Raw genomic sequence first — 25,653 nt, 5'->3', positions numbered from 1 at the left:
TTTTTCAAACTATATTCTGACTTCATGTCAACCCATGCTCTCTCTTCAATGCAGTGCTGAGCGGCCAAGGGAGATATTAAACACACACACACACACACACACACACACACACACACACACACTTATTAATCGAGCATCCCACTTTAAGTAGTTATGCCTAATATTTAAAAAATCATTTCCTATTGTCTTTTAAAAAAGGATTATAGTATTCATAGACATGCACATGTGTGTGTAACGTGTGCATTCACATGGCATGTCCATACGAACATGAGGACGTGAGCATGTGCTGGACCTGCTCTCTACAGAGGAGTGTAACAGATCTTGCCTCAAGCCAACTTTGTAAAATGAAAAAGTGATGAAGTCAAATGAATTTGGGCCTGTGTTCAGGCACGGATGCAAGGACCCAGCACAAGCCAAAACTACTGGTCTTGTCACAGCCTCAGATGCTGAAAAGTATTATGCTACATGCCAAAAATACACATCTGCCTTAATCACTGCATCCATTGCACAGAGGAAAAGACAGTTCTAATAAGTTCAAAAAGGGGAAAAAACAGATGCTCAGCCTTCTATTTTGTGCATAAAACAAAAACTATTAGAGCACTGATGAAATAGGTGACAAGGCAGATTCCATGCTATGTCATGAGAATTAATGAAAAGCACCCCAACCAAAGGCCCATGAATGAGGGCCACAATTAGACCTAATTTGTATATTTATTTTGAGATTTCTAAGTGAGAGAACATGTCACCAAGAAATCTATTTGCTCCTAGCATTCTTGAGAGAAATGCAAAGAGAACCTCAGAAAATAAGACTCTCAAAGAGAGCACCACAGGTAGTCAAGGACAGACGCCCTGAGGATAAGAATTGGGCAAATGGGCACCATCTTGGGCCCCAGCCTAAAGCAAGTGAGAGGGTTGATGGCTGACAGTTTATTCCAAATGTCCTCTGAACCAGTTCCTTGGGAACAGGTTCCAAATACTCCGATGAAATAGGTGGTGCAAACTGAAAGGACAAGTTATCATCAGGGATCCTTGAGGTTCCTTGAAGTGTTAGAATAAGAGCACAAACATTGGGCAGGTTTTATATGGCCCAGCGGTCCCTCTCCTGGGTGTCTGCCCAAAAGATCTGGGGGCATTTGGAGATAAGGACACGTGTGCTCCGGTGTTCATTGCGGCTTTGTTTGCGGTGGCCGAGACATGGAGACAACCAAGGTGTCCTTCGATGGATGGATGGATAAGGAGGTTGTGGTGTATACACAACATGGAATACTGTTCGGCGGTAAGAAAAGATGATATAGGAACGTTTGTGACGGCATGGATGGATCTTGGGAGTGTAGTGCTGGGCGCGATAGGTCAGACAGAGAGGGCGGAGAACCATGTGGTTTTACTGATGTGTGGTATATAAACCAAAAGCATCGGGGGAACGGAACAAACAAATGAGAAGCAGAGGCTCGTGGACACAGACAGTGGTTTGGTGGTTGCCGGTGGGTGTGGGGGGGTGGGGGGTGGGGGTGGGGGGTGGGAGATGGGGGTGGGGGGGGTCGAGTATGTGGTGATGGAGGGAGGGTTGACTCTGGGTGGTGGGCACACAGTGGGATTTATAGATGGTGTGGTGCAGAGGTGTACGCCTGAAATCTATGTAATTTTCCTGACAGTTGTCACCCCAATAAATTTAATAAAATTAAATTTAAAAAAAATTGGGCACGTTCTGGAAAATCTTTAGGAGCCTTTGAAGAGAGAAAACATCTCAGGGAAAGGAAGGGGTTCTGGTGGAGTCCTGCTTTCTGGTACAAACAGACCTGTTTCCTTTCTTATAATTGGCCCCCACGTTGAGTGGGCTTAGGAAACGAAAGGTACAACCCCAAACCCACCTCTGCCCATTTTTACCTGTTAATACATTTGGGTACCTTTCATGTGTGAGCACTGCTTTTGGTTGCTGAAATAATACCTCAGTAGATAGAGGCCAACTCTTTAGGGAAAGAATTTAACTTTTTGGAGTTAAAGAACATTGTGATTGTCATGAACAAAGATGTTTGCTTAGATGCTGCGACTTTGTGAAAATGTTCAGAAAAGCCTCTGAGTTATTGTGAAATTGTGAAAAAGACTCATCTCTGCAGGGGTGGGTCTCTGCTGTCACTGGATCTTTGCAATGCCCAAGCTCCCTGGGCAGCACCAACATCATGGACTGAAACAAGGTATGTATCTGAAGTAGGCAGCCTCTGTGCACTTGCTTTAACTTGCTCTCTCCTGCATAGGACATCCTTAGTAATTAACTCAATACGCGTCTCTCGATGAAAGTCCATCTTCAAAAGGCCATCTCATTATGCTCAGGATTGATGGAACTCCCAGAGCCTTATGAAAGCATCGTATTATTTTCACTGTTTACCTCTTTCATTGTTTAACTCTTACCAGCTTGGTGGATGGAGCCTACACTCAGCAGCCAAGATACTAAGTGCACTTCATTCATTCATTTACTCACACACTACACCTTCAATGAGCAATTCCTGCATGCAAGGTGCCATGCTGGGTGGTATGGGAACACAAAGATGACTAAAGCATGATCCCAGTTCGCTAACACTAATCTGGGAAGATGGGGAGAGGTAAGACACGTGCTCTAACAGAGGGCTGCTTGCATGAAGTTCCTTAGAAGACGAATAAGGAAAGTGGGAACTTAGAGTAGGAGCAGATCTAAGCTAGTGTAAAGTCCCACTTATGGAAAGTAAGAGAAAGCTTCAAGCAGGAGATGGCATCAGGATGGACCTTGCAGGAGGAGTCTAAGGAAACCAAAGGTGATGGGGGCCTGCCCAGGAACTGGGGGCAGGAAGGTCCTGGGATTTCCTGGTGTGTGGTGAAGAATCTGTTTTGGCTAGGCTGTAATATATAGATAAAAAAGAAGAGAAAAAAGAGACTGGGAAAATGGTTGGCACATGCATAGTGAGGACACTCTGAAGGACAATGAATAAGAGTTACTGATCACTTCTTAGTGCCAGGCTGTGCTCAAGCACCGGTAGGATTTCCCTCCGTCCCTCGCTCCCTCCCCCCTCCCTCCCTTCTCTCTCTCTCTCTCTCTCTCTCTCTCTCTCTCTCTCTCTCTCTCTCTCTCTCTCTCTCATCTCTTTTGGATTGATTTTTTTTAAACCCTCACACAGGAGCCTCTGAAGCAGATCCTATCATTATCCTCATGTTAAAGGAAAACTGAGGCACAGAGAGTGAAATGCCTTGCCCAAGGCAGTGTACTTAAAGAGCCATGAGGCTGGCATTTGAACCCAGGCAGTCTTACTCTGAAATCCCCCCTCCCCCCTCCCAAGCCAGGGTGGCTCTCTGGGGGCAGGGAGCATTGCTGGGGGAGGTCTGAGCAAAGCATAACCTGGATATTGCATTCAACACATTGATCTGGTGCTATTAGTGCTTAATTTTGATTGGAAGGGAACAGACTGAAGTTAAGAAGATCATTTTGATGGCTATTGTCTGGACAAGAGTTGACCATAGATTAATTCAGGGTAGAGCAATGAAAATAATGTACAGTCAACATTGTCTTGTACCTATTACGTGCTAGGCACTGGACTGAGCATGTTACGTGTTTTATCTCAGTTCACAATAGACCTCCTATGAAGTAGGGCTAGCCTCATCTCCATACACAGATGGGGAAACTGACACCCAGAGTATATAAAGGCCAAGTAGGGAGTAGGTGGCAGAGTCATGGCTTGCACTCTTGACCTTCACACTAGTTCTGCGAGATGGCAGAACTAATAGAACTTGTCAAGTCCAAAGTCAGGTGCAGCACTGAAAGGAACACACTGAAGGAGACAAAGTCTTTGGGAAAGAGAAGACCCTTCGTATTTCTGGCTCATGGGGTCAGAAAAGAAACGTGTGGGCTGAATAGGAAGAAAAGTTGTCTGGGGAGAAGGGAGCAGGGGATGACATAGCGTCGCTGAGGAGAGTGTTGACAGTTCTTCCACAGGGGCATATTGGAACTGGGTAGCTGTCTACTCCCCACAGTTCACTGGATGAGAGGGATAACATTTTTTTCCACTCCTCCCTCTAAGTTGGTTCAGAGAGACTGGAAAGCTACAAGAGAATCTGCTAAACAGCTAGCCTCAGGAATTCCCAGACAGGTGAACACATACAGAGGACACTTGGCTGGCATTTGAATCTCAACCACACACGCCAAGTCTGAGTGGGGAAGGTGGAATTGGGGAGAAGACCCCCCAGAGGCAGTCGCCAGCCAGGATCTTCAGCATGACGTCAAGGTATGGGCACAGGTGCAAGTCCACTCCTACGTGGGGCAGCCCAGCTGCTACGTGTTGTGGCAGGTACTGTCAGGCCTGCCCTTGTGCCTGGTACTCATGTTCCTGGCACAACAACCGGCCAACTTCCATGTACGGGCTGGAGGGCTTTGGAGTAACTTGCCTCCTGTGGAAGTGCAGCCCTCAGCCAGGGCCTGACAGGAGATGGGGGATGAATGCCTCAGTTCCCTCGCACCTAAGTGGGGATCATCGGAGGGGCATGCTCTCCATTCTCTGCCAGTCCCTGAAAGGGTCAGCTCTAGCTGCCCTGTCCCTGGGGGTGGCTAGCCTTACCACCCAGCCCTCAGGGGCTGCCTTTCCTCCTCTGCCTCCCTCCCCGCATGCGTCCTGGGATCATGCTTCAAATGAAGCACCTGTCCTGGACTCTTTGCTTCAGGTTGGCTTCTGTGGGAGCCCAACCTGAGACATGCGCACTGGCCACAGGAGCTCTTCTGGTGCAGAACTGTGAGGAGGAACTGACTCCTTAGACTGTGGAACAGGCTGCAGTGCAGACACTTCTGGGCTTTCAGGTCAGGTGTTTGTTAAACTTGAAACTCCTCTCTGGAGTCTCTATATTATATGAGGGGAGGGGGGATAATAAATAGAGGGAATAAAAGCCCAAGTTCTGTCTGGATAGCATTCATTCGGATGTCTTGAGGCATGGTAAACAGCGGGTCTTGTACTGAGGTTCTCCAGAGAAGAGAATTGTCAGGAAACTATTGAGCAAAACCACGGAGCACCAACATTTAAAATTCATGGAGTGTTTTCTGATAAATTAGAGCATGGAATTGAATTTTTCATCCAGATTGATTTGTTGAATGCTTGATAAAGACTACTTCTTTAAGCTAGGACATAGATAAATCCAAATGGCAGTACCTCACTGTTTATTTAGTTTTTAGGCTTACGCTTTTCAGAGTATACAAAATTGTAAATAGTCAATTCATAACTACTGGATACAAACTGTAACTGTGGGCAATGTCATCTCAGAGATACACATAAATAAAGTTTATTTTCTACATAACAAAATAAATAAAAATAAAATACACAGAGTGGGGATGAGTGGACCAAGTAATAAATTAGATAAGTGAGATGGAGAGCAGCATACAGCAGGTTACAGTGTCCAGTCTCCACGTGTAAACTTCTACCATCTAAGCAATCTGTATGCTCTCTCCCATCACCATTTGGGGATCCTCACAGCATCAGATTTGAAAACTGTCTGCTCCAAAGCTCATGCCCCAAGCTTTTGTCTATATGGCATTGGGTTCAGGACATGAATCACAAAGAGAGTAGATCAGCTCATGTCACACCTCGTTCTGGGGTGTCTAGAAGGCACTGGAGTCTCAGAATTCTGCATCTCCTTCAGTCTCGTGGGTTTTAGAGCGGGACCAAATGGGCAGAATAATAATGGTAGGTAATATTTATTCAGCTTGTGCCTCAGGAGCAGAACTGGATCCAGGATTCCAGGGCAAGGCCTTTAATTTGGAGGGGAGATCCCAGGAGCAGCAGTAGATGAGCAGGAAAATGAGTCGGGGAAGATCAGGAAACTAATCAAGAGGCATTGTCAAGCAAGGTCCTGGCTGGGGACCTGCAAGTTATCCTGCTCAGGCAACTCTGGGAGAGAAGGTGGAACACATCATGTGTTTCATTTAGCCCAACTGAGGCACGAGAAAACTCGTATTTATCCACCGATCCCTCTCTGTCTGAGGGCTACTTCTGGGCTATCCTGCATTCTGGTAGAATGGGCTCTGGGGACCAGCGAAAAGTCCAGAGTCACACAGGCTGGAAGTTGGGAGTCAGGTGGCACACACAAGTTGCAAGAACTAAGGAAGTACAGGTGGGGTACTATCTATGCAGTGCCAGACACCTTACCAAGAGCTTGGCATGCCCACCTTTATGTACTCCTTAAACCAATCTGATGAGGTGGGTGCTGTATTTATCTCCAGGGACACATGAGGAAAAAGGCTGGGCAAGGCAAAGCAAATTGCCCCTGCTGTGTAAATGCCAGGGCTGAAACTCAGATGGGCTTCCTTCAAGTACAGGCTGTAACTCATGATGTTTTATCTCTAGCTCAGGGGTCTAGCAAGCCTGTGTGCAGCCTATGGGTACGGGCATCAGGGTCAGACCTGGGCATTCTGAAGGAAGTCTCGGGAGCAGGAAGGGGAGAGAGTAACTTACGTTCTATTGAAATACAATAATTTACTCTCTTTGTGCTAATCCTCTCTGGACACCAGTTTTAGCTTTGTGTTGACACTGACAAATTAAGGACACGCTCAGCACTTTTCTAAGAGTAAACAGCAAATTCCGCAGCTCTTCTAATCATTTTTCTCTTCCAGGGTGAAATCCCTTAACTAAACACATCTGCCCACCGAGTGAGTTGTTGCTGGGACCTTGCTGACCAGATCACATAGGTCCCCTTAAATTTCGAAACCCCTGCAGCAGCCTCCTCTCCCAGAGCCCTGGGTTTGGCAGAAATGCCAGCTGCAGACAGGCCTCTGTGTCACCCCTGTCCTGTTGCTCACAAGGGCTGTCTCTGAATGGGCCTGGCTCTGCTCCCATGATAGGAGGAGTTTTGTGATGGGTTAAGCACAGGTGAGCTCCCTCAGAGGGGTGGGAAGCAGGGAGAAGATGAAGACCAAAAAATCCAATATTTACTGAGCACATACTATGTGCTCCCACTTTACAGATATGGACATTGAGGTCAGGGCAAGTTCTGTGACTTGATCCAAAGCACTGAGCTTGCTGGTGCTACACAAATGTTCTCACTCCTAATCTGGGTATTCTTTGCCCGCATGGAACATCCCATCCCCCATGGCCTTGCAGTGCCTTCCCTGCACCCTGTTTGTTTGAATTGCTAAACCCAGGCCAGTAATCCCTTAGAAGGACTAAGTAGAGGAGCAGGACCTCTCTGCTCCTGACTTCTTCCTGGCCATCGCTGCTTCTTGGTTTCAAGTTGACAACATAAGCAAAGGGAGGGAAGATGCTGAATTGGAATTCATCTGTAGGCCTTCTAGGGAACCCCTTGACACATGTGGCTATTTAAATTTATATTAACATGAAATAAAATTAAAAGTCAGTTCCTCAGTCACCTGTGCCACTTTTCAAGTGCTCAGTGGCCACATGTGGCCAGCAGCTACCATACTGGACAGCACAGATAGGGAACATTTTCATCAGCACAGAAAGTTCTGTTACATAGTGCTGGTCTATAAAAGCTGAGTCCTTGAGCCAAAAAAGCAAAAGGGTAGCCTTTGAGAGACAAAAATAACCCCTGGGGCTGAGGTGGACAGTGAGCTTTGATATGTAAAGCTGCCTCTGCAAGGGGTGGGGGAGGGGAAGTTGGAAGGGGCTGCCTCCACCTCCTGCTGGTACTCTGGCCCTTTGCCCCTAAGAACCCCTATTGCATTAAATAGCTTGTTCTTTGGCTCTTAACAAAAGCAATCTGGGCCCCAGGGAGGGGAGCACATCCAGAGTAATCATTCCTCCAGATATTAAAATTAAACAGGAGAGATAACTGTAGGAAGCTCAGGCCCCAAGGAAATGACATCCATTTGGTGAGGCTCCTTCCAGATAGCCTGCTCCCCCAGGACTGAGAGGGAACCCGGGAGCTCAGAGGAGTAAGGGAGCCCCTCCCACCCGGGACCTGGACTCTCCGCACCCCAACGCCTTTCTCTATGAACACATCCAAATTAACGTTCACTTTTTGCTCAGGGTGGAGGGGTTAGTTTGTGGTTGGGGTTGTAGAGCCTAGATTCTCCATCAGGAGCTTCCAGGTCCCCTGCGCCTTCTGAAGGAAGCCCTGTGCTTCCATCATGCTGACTGGTTAAGATCTGACCCAGAGGAGGTCAACCCATAGGCCAGCTGGTGACACATGGTTGGGCAGGAAAATATGAGATTTCTGAGGCTGTGAACTCAGTAACAGTGAACAGTACAGGCAGGGAGTGAGCAAGTAGAGCAGGTATACAGAGGATACCAGGTAGAGTCAGGGCCAGCATGGGAGCAGAGAGGGAGAGGGAGGGTGGGGTGGAGGGATCCAGGTCCCCTAGGCACTCTGCGTGCCTGGGAGCACCACATGGAGGAAACAGGGAATGGGCCCAGAAAAGCCACCATTCCAGAGGAAGGATATTTGAATAAACTTCCTCCCCGCCCCCATCCCAATCACATTTCACTGCCTCTACCATAAGGGCCTTCCTCCAATGCCAACTGTTTCCGATGCAGTTTTGGGGAGCAAGGAGGTCTCGGTGGACTCACAAAACAGAAATTAGCAAATTCTTGAGTATAAAATGCTGGTCTGGGAATAATAGAAAATTGGATGCAGGCTCACAGAGAGAGTTTCCTCAATTTCTAGACCAGATTAAAAACTCCCTGGGCCAGAGGAGGTGGAGAGAAACGTGGACAGGAGCTGAGGGTTTGGGAGAGGCCACCAGCCTTGGTACCCAGCCCTGGACATGCCTGTACAGGGATCCCTCAGGGATCAACAGCAATGGTCCCTGTAGTCATTCCTGAAGAACCTCCAAGTGTGGGAGCTCTGGATTGACAACCCAGCACAAGAATCCTGCCTGAACTCCCCAAAGCCACACCCTGTGTGGAGTGCACCTCTTTTTAATACATGTGACCCCCTAGAATGGGCACTGAACACTGGGGTGCAGTGAAGGTGAAGATGTGGACAAGGGAGTCCCTACCACAGGACAGAGCAGGCCTAAGGCTCGAGAAGCCCGGCATAGCCCAGATAGAGGCTCCCTAGCAGCTCCACAGGGGAAGGAGTCCCCTCTGTGCACACACAGTCAACGCCTGAGTTTCCTGTGAGGCTCCTCGGAGCATGTCTAGGTTTTAGAATATGAGGAAGGACATTAGAAACATTCTCACTGATATTTCGTTCCTGGGTTGGTCCGTGGATGGGTCTAAGTTGCTGGACCAGTTAGGACCACCTCTTCCATCAGACCCACTTGGCAGGAATTTGCCTTTGTAAGGGAGTCTGGTACTTCATACCACCTCACAAACAAGTATATAGACATATCTTCCTACCAGAAGAGAGGAATTACATTAAAAATGTGAAAAGAAGGATTGACTCCTAGGAAGAATAACTTTCCCATAGCTGACAAGATGCACAGAGGGTATTTATTTCTGCTGTGGAGGTTGATTTATTAAAAACAGACGCATTTTTGAGAAAGAATTTCAAATATTGATTACTTCAAGCCTCTTTTACTGGAAGAGAACATGTGTAGCTTGGCTTATAATCTCAAAGATTTAGCTATCAACATGTGGGATAATTAGCAAAATTTCACAAAATATTTATAAATCAAGAACAAATCATGCTCCTAAAAAATTATTCACAGGTTTCTTCCTTTATTTGGGGCCAGATACACGAGTTTATAGGGTACAAGTTTCCTCACAGACAGGAAACACTGCCTTCAGTGTCTCAACGTTATAGCAGATTGGCTATAAAGCTAGTCCTAAAACAAGTGTCTTTTCTTGGGGGATATTCATTGTTGATAAACTTACACAGATGATGGATTTCCACACTACTCGGGAGCCCATACATGAGAACAGTCAGTAGGAATAGAAATTTTTTTTTTAGTGCAATCCCAGGATTTAGGATTTGTGAAATTGACAAAGCCAGAAAGATCCAGGGGAAAATTAAATCTACAGTGTTTGGAAAGCTTAACCAGAAATGGCTCTTTGATTTCCACAAAGCTCACACAAAAGAGGGAAGTGTTCACATGAAGAAAAAAGAAGAAAGAAAAAAGAAAAGAAAAAGAGAAGCAAGCTTTGGTTCTAAGATGGTTCTGGGGGATCCGCAGAACCATGGTATCTGAAGAGCAGCACCGACCGAGGTTGAAGGCCACAGGCGTTATGGGGCCTCACAGCAAACGCACACTTATGGAGCCTTAGTCGGACGCGGAAGTTTGAGTGTGGGTGCAAATGCGGATTCACCAGGTTTTGGAATGAGCTTCGAAAGGACTGGGCTCTGTGGTTGAGATCTGAGATTACAGCCAGTTAATCACATGAAAGGAGAGTCCTGGCCCTTTCCCTGAGGCAGCCTGGGATACACCTCTGGGACCCTCCCCTCACTGGAGGAGGCAGACACAGCTCTTCAGGGGCCTAGAGACAGCTAGATGACATTCAGTCCCACTCCCCATCCTCGATGTCCTTCCCCAGGCCTGGCATGTTCCTCAGGGTACCTGGCACTCTGGAACCCCTGCCCAAATGGCCCTGAGCCTTTCTCCGTGGTCTGCCTGGGTCTTTGTCACCTGACTGGAGAGCAGACCACTTAGGTCCCCTCTGGACATGCCTGACCCTATACCCTAGGCAAGGCGGGATGGCGAGATCTGGAATACACTTCCTACCACTTCCAGCTCAGCAGCTAAGCCACATCGTGGCGCCTCCCAACCCTCTCCACCTTCCCGTTCTTAGTTTCTGTTCACTCCAGATATCCTGGATTCTCCAGTCTCTACATCTTTGATCATGGGTTTCTAGTTCCAGGATGGAAGTACTTTTCTCACTATTTTGGAAAACGCCTACCCACCCTTCAAGTCCAGCTCAACTGAACCTCCCAACAGTGACTGTGACCTCGTGGCCCCCCCACAGCGCATGGCACAGACCAGGCCAGCACCTCATAGGGGGCAGGAGCTGTCTACAAGGGGGCCTCCCCACAGCACAGTGGGTTCCTGCAGGTTGAAACTGTATCTCGTGCTTCTAGAAGGGTCGAGCCCAGTGCTCCCATATTGCAGGGGCTCAGAAATGCTCTCTAGATGGCGGAATGCAGGAAAGCTGTACTTAGCTCATTGCAGCTTTAAGTCATGCATTCATCTGTTTCCTGCTGGCCCCCACAATGCCACAGGTTGGCTCTGGCAGCATTTCTTCTTCATCCAGTGATGTTCGTCTAGCAATTCCTGAGCATGCTAAATGTGTTGGGCACCACGGTATGTGAAATGGATAAAACGAATCGCTCATTCCTGCACTCAACTTCACTGAGCTGTGCAGCTTTTGTTGTTCAATGCACCAGACACTGTACAAAGGCGCTTCTCTTATGAGGCTCACGTCCTACTGGGGGAGCGTATATTCTTGTGGAAAGGATAATGTAAGACTTGGTCCTTGACCTTGGGGAGGGCACTGGCAGGCCCATCCTAACATGTGACTCTGCCTTAGAGAAGAAATGCCCTCCTCTTCGTCTGAGTGTAGCTCTCTCCTGCACCATGTGCATGCACGTGGGTGCGCTAGGCAGGAGGTTCAAGCTTCCCTACCTAGGTCTCTTTCCTCTAAGAGAGGGATTGGGTAGAAGGTGTACATAGGCCTTGGCAGTAGGAATGAGCTGCTGGGGGAGAATTCTGAAGTTCCACATGCCTGGAGCATGGTCTTGAAGGGGAGGATGCTGACCTCGACCCCTGGACTCCTTGCCCTGTGGTTTCTAGAATGCAGGGCCCAGGACAGGGGCTAACTGTGGTATTAGATACCAATGGTGACCAAGTGCTAAGCTGCAGGCTTCTGTCCACTGTTTAGGGAAGTGTCTAAGGAGGGTTATCTGTTTTTGCCTTCACGCGCCCGGGGCATGCACTATCACAGACAGCAGAGGCTTTACAGGTATCCTTGGCTCATGAAGAACAAGGGAAACACGCCTACTCAGCCTTCAGCTGGAGTCAGAGGATGTGTGAAAGGAAGTGAGAGAAAGGCCTTGCCAGCTGTAGGTGACCATATGGACTTGGGAGGGAGAAGTTCACACTGTTTGTGCTGAGAGTGGAGATCTCGTCTCTCAGATGTCAGGGCATCAGGGTGCTAATGGCTACCAGGGACTTCTGGATCCAACTCAGTGCCTGGGTCTCCTCAGCCTTGTGACAGGGGAGCCTCTATGGTGCTGAAGGCGGCAGCTGGCATCTGTATTAATTGCTCTGTGCATGTGCTCTCCTGAAGGGCAGGGAGGATTGCGAAATTACCAATTACTTTGTCATTTGGTAATTTTAGAGAATGTTTTTTCTTAACAGGGACTTCTCATGCTTTTTTTTCTTTTTTTTTTTCTTTTTTCAGGGGGAGGGCCCTGGGAGGGTTGGGTAAGTGAGGAAAGACTTGGAAAAGTTGATTGCTATCACTGTGAAGGGAGTCAGGCTTAGGTCAATTTATGGGCCCAGACAGGTGAAATATGTTGTCAGAAGCCACACACAAAGCAAGGATAGTCGAACTGGGCTCCAACCCCAGGTCAGGTCTGACTCCAGAGTCCAGGATGTCCCTGCTGACCTTCTCCAGATGTGGATTGGAAATTAAGGTCTTGTGTCCCCTTCCCGTGAGTCATAGCGGGCTTGTTACTGCAATAGAGTCTGGTGGAAAAGATGTCTATGACTTCTGAGGCCTGTGCATTACAGGCCATGGGGCTTCCTCCTTGTTCGTTGTAAGCTTCCCTCTCCAAGCTCCGGGCTGCTACATGGAGCCACGCTGGAGCAGCCACAGAGAGGTGAGTTGGTGAATAGTTCTAGCCGAGTTGGTCCTTTGGCCACCCCAGCCCAGACACCAGTCATGGGTGTGGAAAGCCCTTTCAGAAGGCTCCTCCAGCACCACTGGCTGCAGCCCCAGGCAGCAGTGTCACCGCCAGCCATCCAAAGTGACCCGCCTGAGACCTGGAACCTGTGGTACAGCATTCCGTCCTTGTTCCTTCTCAACCACTGACTCACAGAACCCACAAGCACCAGGAAGTGCTTATTGGGTATGTTACTAAGTTTGGAGAATTTTTTTCACAGTAATAAATAACCAGAAGGAATTACCAGCACTCCAGGGAAGGGTGGATACCATGCAGATGGGCGAGCATAGTGACATACCTAGTCCAGATTCTGGCCTGGGTCTTTCTGATTCTGCAGCCTCTCCTGAGATATATCTTCACACATGCACCCTCCCTAAACTCTCCAAATGGGGACAAGGGAAATCAAAAGCCTTTAATCCACTGTGTCTGCAGAGGAAGTGCTAGGGCAGTGATGGACATTCAGAGCCAGAGCAAACTTTTATTGTTCACCTACTATGTGCCAGACGCTATGTCAGTTGCCATTACACTTAATCCACTAATTTAACAAACACTTTGTCCCTGCCACATGCCAGGAATGGGTCGGGGAATTAAACCATGTACAAAACAAAGTTCCTGTTCTCCTGGGGCTTACATGTGAGTGAGGTGAGAGTGATAATAAGCAAATAATTATATACTACTATGTCAGGTAGTGATCAGAGGTATGGAGAAAAATGAAACCAGGTAAGGGAAAGACAGTGGCCTTTTAGAAAGGCTGGTTAGGAAAGGGTTCCCCAAGACATGACATTTGAACAGAGAGAGAAAGGAAGGTTAAACAGCGAAGAGAAAGTCTGTTTGACCTCGGAGCCTATGCTTTGGACACCGATATCAAGGAAAGAATACATACAGATACCTGCCAACTTACGAACCTGTGTCCTTTTAAAGAAGGTACATTTAGAGATCGCCCCCCCACAGGGCTCAGAGGACCCCCACCGGGTGTGTGAACAGAAAGGAGGGGTGATGCCTCTGTGGGCACCTTGCTGCCCACCCACCACCAGCCAGGCCTTCCCTCTGGACCCTCCAGCAGAGCCACAAGAGGGGTACTCACACAGAGCACGTGGAGAACCACCGCTCCCTGTCTTCTGTCCTCGTTGGTGAAGATGTCATCAGGGAATTCATGCAGGGCTAAAGAGCAGAGAAAGAAAACCGTTTCAGGACAGATGACAGCATTTTCCATGCTGGGGGGTCTGGGGTGGCATTGTCAGTCCTCGTTTCATTAGGGGGTTCATGAACTTGAATGAGAAAAAAATTACATCTTTATACCTCTAATGGGAATGTAGTGTTTCCTTCAGATAAGAAGCAAGGCAACAAACTACAGTTGTGTTAGAAACACCTGGGACTCTGCCCCCAAAAGACATTTTCATGATCCATTATACATAATACTATATTTACATACTTCCTTATTAGGGTGGTTTTTAGATGGCCACTTATGACTTAAAGTGTTAAGGAGAATACGTGAACTATCCAGCCCTGCATTGACCAAGTCAAGTGAATTCCTGGGACCAGAGAAGGCCCTGGAGAGCGTCACAGGTGCCTCAAGAAACCATCCACATGTCTGGTGTGGTGATGCCCACTGTTTGCTACAGCCTGTGTACCCATCCCTGTGATCTTCCAAGTGTTGGAACCGGAAGAGAAGAGGTGCAAGGTGTCTCTGTAAGTAGAAGCAAGAGGCCATAACTTGCTCATGCATAACTGGTGTCAGCACACAGCAGTGGGCGGTGGAGTGGTGGTGGTACAGGGATGCCCTGTGCCCAGGCTTAAAGGGCCAGATAAACTGCTGTTGGGACTTGCATTCTGAATCTAGCTTCGTAGGGCCCGAAGTGTAAGACTTCTACCATAGTTAGCTGCATTGTAATGTGTTCTTATATTAAGCAGAGAATCTACCACGTTAGAAACTTCTTTGGCTCATTTGCGAAGGACATTGTCAGATGACCCTTGCTGCAGAGAATGTGATGCAAGAACCACCCTCACTGGAAGCCCACTGGGTAGCAGCTTCGTTTAGGGGAGGCCCCAAATGCTTATCATTGATCTTATCAGCCCCTACTTATGTACTATACACACAGCCTATCAATACACACATTGTTACTTCACAAAGTGTTGCTTTGCTGTGGTTCTAAAGCAGTTGGTATGATTGTGTTTAATCTTCCTCAGGAAAGGGTCAGCCTGGGATCAAGGAAAGAATCCTCAAGGGGGAATCTGGAAATGTGGGGCTCAATGCCAGTACTCCCAGGGCATGGTCTTTGGCGGCATGTATATTCATCTCTCAGGACCTCAGTTTGCCTATTGGCTATCTGAAAAATGGCCTGAGGTTCTTCCTCACTGCTCTCTCTAGTCTAAGCACAGAGCATGGTTAGTGCACACAGCAGACACCTACCCTGTTTCCCCGAAAATAAGACCTAGCTGGACAATTAGCTCTAATGTATCTCTTGGAGCAATAATTAATATAAGAAAAAATCTGATTTTCCTATAAGATTTTACTATAAGTACAAATATAATGTACTAATATAATGTAGTAATATAATACACTAATATAATATAATGTATTATAATATAATAATAAATATAATACTGGGTCTTATACTAATTTTTGCTCCAAAAGACACATTAGAGCTGATGTTCTGGCTAGGTCTTATTTTCGGGGCAACACGGTAGCAAGCGTCAGCAGGATGGAAAACGCTGAAGGGAGCAGACTCTGGACACTGACCAGAGACGGAGTAGGTGAGCCTTGCCTAGGTGACTCCACGGTTCAAGTAGGCTGCCGCCAGCCGCAGCTGAGCGTGCTTCCCCGAGGCTGAGCAGGCTCCCGACCTGGCCGGCCCTGACTCTGGGGCCGCCAACATGTGGGGGAAATGGTGTTTTCAGAACAGCTGCAGCTGTACAAGAAAAGTGTATGGAGACAGGGTGGCACACTGGACTGGAAGGCTCTGCCCAGGGCTTCTCGACCTTAGTTTCTTTTTTTAAAGCAAGAAACAAGGTGGGGCTTCTAGTGCTTCATGCAGGTTGGTGGTGCCGATGCCATCCCAGCTGCCCTCCACGAGGGTGTGCTTCCTCACACCCAAATCTAAATGAACTGGGGGATTTCTCGGTTAAGGTGTGAGCTAGGATGCTTGCCCATCTTTGGGAAGCTAATATTTTCCTTGGGTTGTTGATTGGATTTTGCATAAGGGCCCAAGTGGGGAATCAGGCCTGGGTTCAGATTCCACCTACACCACTCATGGGTTATCCTTTCCCCTCTCAGAACCCATTTCCTTCATCTGCAGGATGGGATCCTTGCTGGGAAGACAGCAGACAGTGTATGTGAAACACCTCCTGCCATGCTTCCTGGGTTACATATTGCTATTTTTCATAAATATAACAATGATGGGATGGGGGTCTGGCATGGGGCAAGGCACGTTCCTTTCTGGTCTCAGGGTTGAAATCTACCTATCGCCAATCCCTGCCTGCCTCACATTAGAGTTCGTTTAGTCCAAAAGAGCTGGATGATACATGTGCCTCTAGGTAAGTGCTTCCCATGATCAGGCTGGCGCCACACGGCCCACGTGACATGCTGGGAACAGCTACACATCCTGCTGAGGGTTCCCCTGAACACCTTCAAAATCCTCAGTCTCCTTCTGCTCTTCTCTGTCTCCCCTGAGTTTTCCTTTCAGTACATCTTGCCAGCCCCGAGGGCCAGCAGAGGCGAGCAGTGCTGTTCCCATAGAAACCACAGAGCTTGAAAGGAGTGGATTCCCCTTACCAAGGCAACAGCAATCAGCCACCCTGCTCCTCTCTCCTGGCTGCTTTCCTGCAGCCTGAGTTTGATGAGTCTAACGGGAGGTTTGCTGGGGATGGAGAGAGTTTTCTGTTTTGTTTGAAAAAAAAAAAAAAAAAGCTGCAGCAGGGACATTCATGGCATCTTTAGACATAGTGATTGCATACTGATCAAATGGAGCAGCCCGAAATAAAGATCAATGCATCGTAAAGCACAGATCCCTTAGCACTCGGAGCAGAAGGAATCTGAGCCCCGGCAATTGTCAGAATGCTGGTCTCTCATCCTGGGGGTCTTTCATACCAAAATACCTAGTGCACTTGATTGACTGGCCTCCTGGGGATTACGCCAAGAATCTGGGGTGCTGACACTGCCCAGCGCCCCCTCTGCAGCGATGGGTGACTCCATGGGTCTGTTTCAGACACTTTCGTCTGTCCTGGTGCTCCCTCTCCCCCTGCGTGAACGTTGGGAAAATGCTGCCAGCCAGATGTGGAACTAACCTCCCATGGAATCTTCCTGACTCTTTTTGTGGCCCTCTTGTACTGTGCAAGTACCCAGCAAATGATATTCCAACCAAACTGCAGTCATTTGCTGTGTGTGAGTACCTCAGACTCAACTATACTGGGAGTTCTCTGAGGACAAGAATGCTGCCATCTCTCTCTCTAGGGCCAGTGCCCACCAGGCCAGGGTCCCTGAAAGAGAATGATAAATACCAAGGGAATACAATTGTGAATGAATTCAGAGGGCCTTTCTCCCAGGAGGTGCTTTTTGTATAAACACAAGACAGAATTATTGGCTGAGAAATGGCATTGGGAGGGACACTCCTGTAAACTCCCCAACAATTGGATTCCAACTTGGGTGGCCATTCGGGCTGTTCACAAATATCCCATTTCTCATTGTTTCAGTGACCTGAAGGAGTACACTTCTGAGTCCCCTTCAAGGTTAGGTGGGGCCAGGCAGTTTGTTTTGATTAATGAAATGTGAATAAAACAACATGTGTCATATTCCCAGGCAGGCTTTAAAAGCCAGTGCCTGATCCACTCTCTGGCATTTTCTTGTCTAAGCATTCATGGAAACATATGTCAGCATGAATCTTCCATTAGCCTGGATCCCTGAGTGTCTGATACAAGAATCCCACCCCCCTGATACACACATTTTGTACATGTAGTGTAAGTAAAAAAGAACATTTTTACTCTTCTTAGCCACTGAGATTTGGAGGCTCTTTGTTACCCAGCATATTTGAGCCCACCTTGAGTAACAGCAGTAACTAATATGGTCCTCAGAATTGCAACAGAATTTCGCATGAGACCTTACTTTGTGGCAATTTTTGGTTCCTTCTGTCTTCTCCACAAGACTGGTGGTTAGGGTTGGAGGAAATTTATTCTCCTCTGTATCCCCAGTACTCAGCATGGAAGAGTCACTTAACGAGTATTTGTTGATCAGAGGTACACATTTATCATAACCGAAGACACATGAAAAAAATTATCCACAAATAATCTGTGTGAAAGTGGATAGACTCACAACTTAGTTTTCTAAATGTTTAGTCTCTGGAAAAGCTTCAGAGACATTTCAGTGCCCTCCTCTTATGCTCAGTGAGGTTCAGCAAGCCATAGGAATGTGAGAGGGAAAGTGTCTGGCAATGGGAAGGTGCAGGGTATCCAGGGGAACTGAAGCCCTCTGGGAGGTTGTCTTGTTCTAAGGACTATGTCTTAACATTGTAGAAGTTGTTAACAAGCCAGTCACGTGCAAAACAACATTACACATACTTAGGCTGCTCTTACCATGCACTGAGCACTATACTTAGCCCTCCTTATGGAAAGAACAAGCAGGGACAGTCATAATCACAAGGAGGTACAAGTTGAATGGATCACAGGTTAGGCTGGGGGCAAGGGAACCCTCAGCCCTCTTTGAGATCATCCCAATAACTTAAGTATCCTGAATTTTGGGATGGAGCTCATCTTTATCAAGTGTTGTAAATATATATTTACCGCTTTTTCATTTTTTTAAAAATTAAAGGTTATTGGGGTGACAATTGTTTATCGCTTTTTCATTGCTTCTAAGGGATAGGGAACATTATCCCCAATTCACACATAAGTAAACCAAGGCCCAAAGAAGACAAGTAAACAGTCCAAGTTCACATAAATGTTAGTGGAGGAGCTGAGATAATACCATAACGGGTTGACTTTCTAGCATGTTGATTCCTTTGTATTAGAAAGGGCAAATTGTTTTTTTCCCTTGACTTTTAAAGGTACAAGGCCTTCCTTTTAAAAGTTCTGGATTCAAATGGATGGAAGTGTGCGTGGAAACAAAGTCATGAACAGCATCTCTGTGATGGAGGATGTAACCATAGGCCATGGTAACCAAGAGCCTCAAGACAGGGCTCATCAAACTATCAATCAAAAAAATATTACCAACCAAATTTGCAGAGAAAGGTTTCTTCAGCCAAATGCTTATGCAGTGACATTTGCTTACTACAAGCAGCCAGGGTTTTATAAAAACATGAAAAACCTGAGTTTGAAGCCCTTCTTCACCACTCATGAGTTCTGTGGCCTTGGGGAAATTCCTTAACCTCTTTCAGTCTTAGTTTCTTAATGTGCAAAATGGGAGAATGAAAACAATACCAGCTTACCTGGTTATTATGAGGATTCATTTGTGATGATACTTATGAAATATGTAGTACATAGAATCAGGTAAATAATTATCAAATGCTAGTTCCTTTTACTTTACTATATAATGGAGAGGGAGAAATATGGAAAAGGGTTGTTTCCCAAGACATCAATGTCTTGCCCACCTTCCTGGGGTCCCATCACTTTCACGCTAAGCAACTGCCAGCACTTGTATCTCCAAAGCTAAGAAAGGGTTCTCTGTCCAGATATTCAGGCTGGATATGCTGAAGAATTAATGCAGCTCTTTCCCCCAGGAGAAGCCTTCAATCAAAGCCTAATGGATAGTGGGTATATAAATACCCCAGCTCCCTGGACCCTGTTAGGGTGAGATAACTCCTAGGTGTTTTCTGCACCGTTTGCTAGAGTTCTCAGCAGGATTATGCTCTAGCTGCCTGCTGTGACAACTAGCTTTATAACACTCCTTTAACTGGCTGCTATCCCTTCCCTGTCTCAATGCTAGACTCCCCTATCTGGATCATCTCCCAAATAAACTTGTACTTGAGTGTATCTCAGAGCCTACTTCTGGCGAACTCATATTTAGACGAGGGGAGCTAGGAATTTTGCAATTTTGCACCCTTCCATTTCAACAAATGTTAGATTATCCAGCAAAGGACTTATTCATATTCAGATGAATTTGCCACCCACTGTACCCCCCACCCAACCAAATAATGGCAACAATTTTCAACGGCCTAATTTCCGTGCATTTATAGAGAAATGATGTATCCTGCATTGTCAATAGAAGCATAGAATCACCTCACTCCTGAATGCATGTTGGGTAACTGTCTACGCTCCTTTTCCATGGTGCTAAAGTTGATCAAACACCCATAAGAAGTTCCTTCATTTCCACTTCAGAGCTCTTTTTCTCATGTCCATATTGGCAGAAGATTTTAAACAATCATCCCACAAGCTCTTCTCTTGAAAGGGAACAGACATTCTTTGCAACTAAAGAACCCCAATCATTAGTTACGGAGACGTTAGGCCTGGCAGGGCACTGAAATGTAATTTTACTCCCTAGAAACATATTTCTTTATCAGTGATAAAGAGCCATGGCGTCAATGCTTCTCGTGGCTCCGAACCAGCAGCTACTGTAGAAAATACAGGGATCCCATGAATAATGTAGTGGTCTCAGGACAGAAACATGGCAGTAGATAGAAGGAGGCCTATTTGCAGGGGCAAGAGCCTACAACTTGCATTTGTTGCTCATGTGGGATTACCATGGCTGTGTCAATAATTAACTCTAATTAAAGGAAATAAAATATTTATGGAAAATAGCTCTGAGGTATTCAGAACTATATGCCATTCTTGGACTGCTCTGTTCCTCAAAATGTCCCTTGCCGTCAACGTCAGAGATAGAATGTTTAGATGGATGAACTAGGGTCTGACTCAGGTGCTACATCTCTTATGCTCTCAAGCCTTCTTATTGATCCAGAGAAATTCAGACCAACAAGCTGATGTATGCAGAAACCCACTAAATAGCTCCTTAGGAAGACACTCAATGGCTAGAAGGAAAGCCTATTCCTCCTCAGCACCCTCGGAGAGGACGAGGCGACATGAAAATCTTTCTTAGTAAAAATGTAATTAAAATAGTTCTTTTTGAATGCAGTAATTCCCATTAGGAATCTATATTGAAAATGTTCACTCCTTCTGCATTTATTTTATAGGACATGAAGTGTGCATGATAGGTGACTGGCGCTTCAAAATTGGTGATTTAAAAAAAAGTTAACTGATCAAATTTCAGAGCTAGAAGTAACCTATAGTGTAGGTCTACAGATTTCCATCTGTAATAATAGGAGGATTTGGTGAGAAGCACAGTTTAAATTTTCCTTCTGCTTCCCCTTTTAAAGTCTGCTCTTTTTCTTTCTCCATAGTATTATTCCAATCATCAAGTTCAGGGATAGAAAATAGATTCCACTTCATAGGATAATCAGTTGAGTGGTAATGACTATTAGCCTGAGTCTTGGATGGGATTCAGTGCGGTAGAGCATTGTGATCCATTAACAATGTCTGCCATAGTTATGGGAATGGGAATGGGGGCATGTGTGCTTCTTATTTCCCTACACTGAAGTTTTGCTGACAAAGTCCTAAAGTGAAAGAATAACTGGTTCTCCTTGTGCCTGGTAATGGTGATTCCTGCCACAATTTCTTTTGATCTGTACCTCTCTTAGAGTATAATACATTGAAGGGGTGGTGGTGGTGGTTAAAAGTATCTCAATACGATTCCCCATATATTCAATATATCGATGGTTATCCATCGATAAAATATTAGCTTGAAATTTTGTCTATAATAATTAAGTAAATACCTAAGAAAACTCACAGCTAATTGTAGGAAGAGGTACAAATAAATAACTATTGGATAATTCAGTTGACAAAACCCAACCTGTGCTTACTCCTCAATTTAGTACTTGGCCATCTCTGGCTTCTCTTTAAGGGAAAAATGAAGATGTTCCCTGTAGGGACTCATTTCCCCTTTTTTGATACCATATATTAGGTATCTTTTGACCATTTACCTATATAGTTTTGGGTCAAAGCACTAAAAAAATCTAATTACATTTGTAACCTTTAAGGGTAAATTTGACTCAAGGCTTTTTTGTTGGGTCACTAAGTTTGTGCATCCAAAGTCTAAATTCCAAATATCATGGCTACATCTCTAGGAAAACATCTGTCACTGAATATGAATAAAAATTAAGAGAAGAGTATATTAATCCAAAACAAAAAGTAATTCTTGTCTCCATTTTTTTTTCCTTTTTTTGGGGGGGGCCCATCACTAGGCTCTAATGATGGCACATTATAGCTTTGAATGAGACAGACTAAATGTCTTTTGCCTCCAAAATGTGCTTCGGTCTGTAATTAGGTGATGGACCAAGAGTAGGAAGTGATGACAAAGCAGATATCTTAAGAAGGCCATCGTGCTGTCTTGTAATTAGCAGAACAACACAGGCCACTGTTTGGAGCAGGCCAGATCAAAGCAAGGGGATTTAGAATCTACTTCATATGTGTCCAGCAATTTTTTATTGTACATTTGACTTTATGTATGATGTGCTGAAGAGACTCTGGATTCTGTTGTCAAAGAGTGTTGAGTTTCGTTTAAACAGGAAGTTAAATTACTGGAGAGTCACCGCTAGTGGTGGCTTTAGGCTTTTTCTAACAAAAGTCTGTTTTGATGACGCTCTTGGTCCTGGGATGTTGTTCTTGTATGATTTCAATGTAAAGTTTGAGTTGTTTATCAAGCTCCTTTCATTTACGGACTTGAACTCCAAACTCTCCCTACTCAGCAATTTCAGTCTCTTGGCTGTTGTTTCCCACTGCCTGCTTCAAGTTGCCCCCAAAGCATGTAGTTTCGGGGTCAGTCAAGTGTATAAGGAAAATTTTTATGCGTGTTGTAAGGGTTCCTCCTCTGTGACTCCTTCCTTTCTGGGATGTCCCCCAATTTCTTCCTGCTCTGTGAGTTCCAAACCCTCATTTCTGATGCCTCGGCCCAATAAGATTCCTGATTTCTGCCTGAGCTCGATCCTCCATGCTCTGCACATACTGGAGAGTTTCACTAGGGGACAAGCCAACTGGTATGGCTCTCACAGTGTGGTTTCTTTATTTCAAGGTTCATATACCTCCCAGCCTCTGCTTACTTTATTGACTCCAGAATTTTTAAACAATTGTTTCTTTGGTTTATCCAGAGTCTATAATTGTTCCTACAGGGGCATTAATCCAATACAAGCTACTCTACAATGACAGGAAATGATAAGTCCAGAATATATTCTAGGTCATCACCTGCTGCAGAAAATTTGTAGAAAGCTAAATTCACATTGAAGGTTGCCAAAACTTGCTACAGCCACATTAAATCCTCCATGGAGCTAATGCTGCCTGAAATAACAGTGTGACCAAGTGGTAAATAACAACCTGGGGAAAGTGCAGGTCACTGGGATGTGCTGGCAAGATATGATGGAAGGGCTCGGAGGTAATCTAATTTCATACTAACGTATATGGATAAACCACGGATTGGAGAGAAAGAGCACTCACTACAGGAGACTACAGGAAGAGATGCTACAGTGTCCCATAGCCCTCAACCATAACTATTTCAAGGTCAAGGCAATCCAAAGAAGCATCTGTGGCAGTCTGATGTCTCTGACAGGTGATGCCCAAAGGCTCAGAGGCAAGAACAGGTGTTAGGAGGCAAAATGGTATTGGAAACCAGTTATAGCCAACCGAGTGAAATTGTGTTTCACTTTCTTTTGGAGTCTGGAGGTTGTCTTACATGTTCCCATAAGTGTCAGATTTTGACATCCCACATGAAGTTGGCAAATTGAAATTCACAGCAATAAAGGTAGGTGTTTAATAAATGCTTTTTAAGTCCACACAAATTTGTGAAGCTTTAAAAATAGGAAAGAAAGGTAGGCAGCAAACAAAACTTTTGACTAAATCTCGCCATTACCTCAAACACATAAACGTGTTAATGTTTAGTTTTTTAAAAAAGGAAGTGAAGGAAAATTCTGCTTAGTTCCTGAATTAGTTGGGATCAAAATAATAAATACCACAACTTGTGTTCAAAGTAAAAGTAAAAGCCGACAGGGAGGAGGAGGGAAAGGTTTCACTTTGTTCTTGTGTCAGAATTCCATCATATTCTTGGCCCCTCCTCAGCACATAGGATCTTGTGTCATTTCTGGCTAGCTTGTGTCTTTCTATGTGCTTATATTTCATTGCAGGGTTCACTGGAGTTGAAAACACATTAAAAAAATCCTTAAAGAAATCAACATGATTTGAGACCAAAAACAAACAAAAAAAATTGCAGAGGCCATGGCAGCAACATAAACTTTGTGAAGTAATAACTTAGGTCATCGTATCACAGAGGCCAGATGCAAACGTATGTACTTACTGTCATAAACCAGGACAAATCTTGGGCTCACTTGAATAAAGGCTGATCAAATAAAATGAAGACCTCTTTACCACCCCCACTATCCAAGGACTGGTTTAACATGTCCTTCAAGATGCTGGCATGCAGCTCACCTGGCATGCTGGACAGTGACTTCCTACAGTGTGTGAGGTAAAATGACTTAGCAGACTTTCAAAGGGTGGAAAAGAAGTTCATAGAATTACTACCTTTGATCTTTTCTCATATAAACATTGAATTTCAGGGCATTTCATATAGGTCTACAGAGAAAATCTATTAAAATAATTCTTTCAAAACATGACCCTTTCAATGTTTGAGATATGTGGTATTTTGTGGGGTAGAAATACAAATAACTTTATTATTCTACGAGAGACTATAAAGTTTAAGTTTTCTTGCATAGGTCAAATAAGTAGGATTAGACTGTCAAACTTATGTGCATAAAAACTCCAATCTCTTAGGTAATACTAGGCAAAGAGGCTGCTTCTCAATTTGAAGATGGAAGCTGCAAACCCCGTGGGGGTCCTGGGCTGAGGAAACAAGGTCCAGCTGAATCGCTTCCAATAGGCTAGTTGTGCTCACAGGAGGGAGGGCTGGGGAGAGCAGCGTTGTCTTTCCCTGAATCTAGGACACAGAAGCAGATCTGGTGGCTTATTCTCAGCGATTCAGGCAAATGTTTCTTTCCAAGGATACAGAGTTACTCTGAGAAAGATGCAATGACAAAAAAGACTGATTTATTTATGATTACAGTTGCATCATTTAAGGAAAGCAAGGTTCCAGGGACACAGATGTGCACACAGATGTGTCCCCATCAATTTAATTTAAATGAACAGCACAGGTGCTACAAGTGCCACGTTGTAACTCTGGCAGAGGATAACTAGAAAGTATACAACACAGACCTGCCCCCTTGGGATTTACAGCCCAGTTGGGGAAGCTGGATTTAAGTGCATAAACACACTAAGTGGAGTATGGTAGAAGGCAGGCTATATCCCAAGATATATATGTTACACGCACACACGTGTACATATGTGCACACACATATGTATGTGCATATGCGTATACTCATGTTTGTATATTATACATATCAATTGCTGCATAATAACTATCCCAAAACATAGTGGTTTGAGACAACTGTAATGCTTTTTATATCTCACATTCCTGGGGCTGACTGGGCTCAGCTAGATGGTCTTTACTAGGCTGCTAACGCAATTGCAGTGACACAGTGGTTGGAACTGGAAACACGAATGCTCACTCACTCAGTGCCTTTCTGGCATCTGTGCTGGGGAGCCTCAAACACTGGGTGGGGGTTGGAACTGCTGAGGCTCCTTGGCCCCTGTCTCTGTTTCAATGTGATTTCTCTACCTGGTCTTCTCTTGGGGTCTCTTCAGCATGGGGACTTCTCATATGGTGGCTCAGAGATACAAGGCACATTTTTCAAGACAGAGATCTAGGAAAAAGTTGTATGGCCTTTTATGACCTAGTCTGGAATTCATGCAGGGAATTCAATTCCCACCATCTTCTCTGTTACTTGGGGTAGTTAC

At 45.5% G+C, this 25,653-nt stretch overlaps 1 protein-coding gene across 2 annotated transcripts in view; it reads right to left on the bottom strand.

The window, feature by feature from the left end:
- Nucleotides 1-25,653, bottom strand: part of SLC24A3 (solute carrier family 24 member 3) — a 503,295-nt gene that overhangs the window by 197,125 nt on the left and 280,517 nt on the right. For both annotated transcript variants that reach the window (XM_019710723.2, XM_074317336.1), the window contains exon 3: nt 13,868-13,944. In XM_019710723.2, the coding sequence (XP_019566282.2) occupies nt 13,868-13,944 (77 nt within the window). The remainder of the gene's footprint in view (nt 1-13,867; nt 13,945-25,653) is intronic.

This window comes from Rhinolophus sinicus, linkage group LG13 (assembly GCF_036562045.2).
Source record: "Rhinolophus sinicus isolate RSC01 linkage group LG13, ASM3656204v1, whole genome shotgun sequence".
Classification (NCBI taxonomy): Eukaryota; Metazoa; Chordata; class Mammalia; order Chiroptera; family Rhinolophidae; genus Rhinolophus; species Rhinolophus sinicus.
Note: the sequence above shows the minus strand (reverse complement) of the source record. Positions and strands in the feature narration are given on the sequence as shown.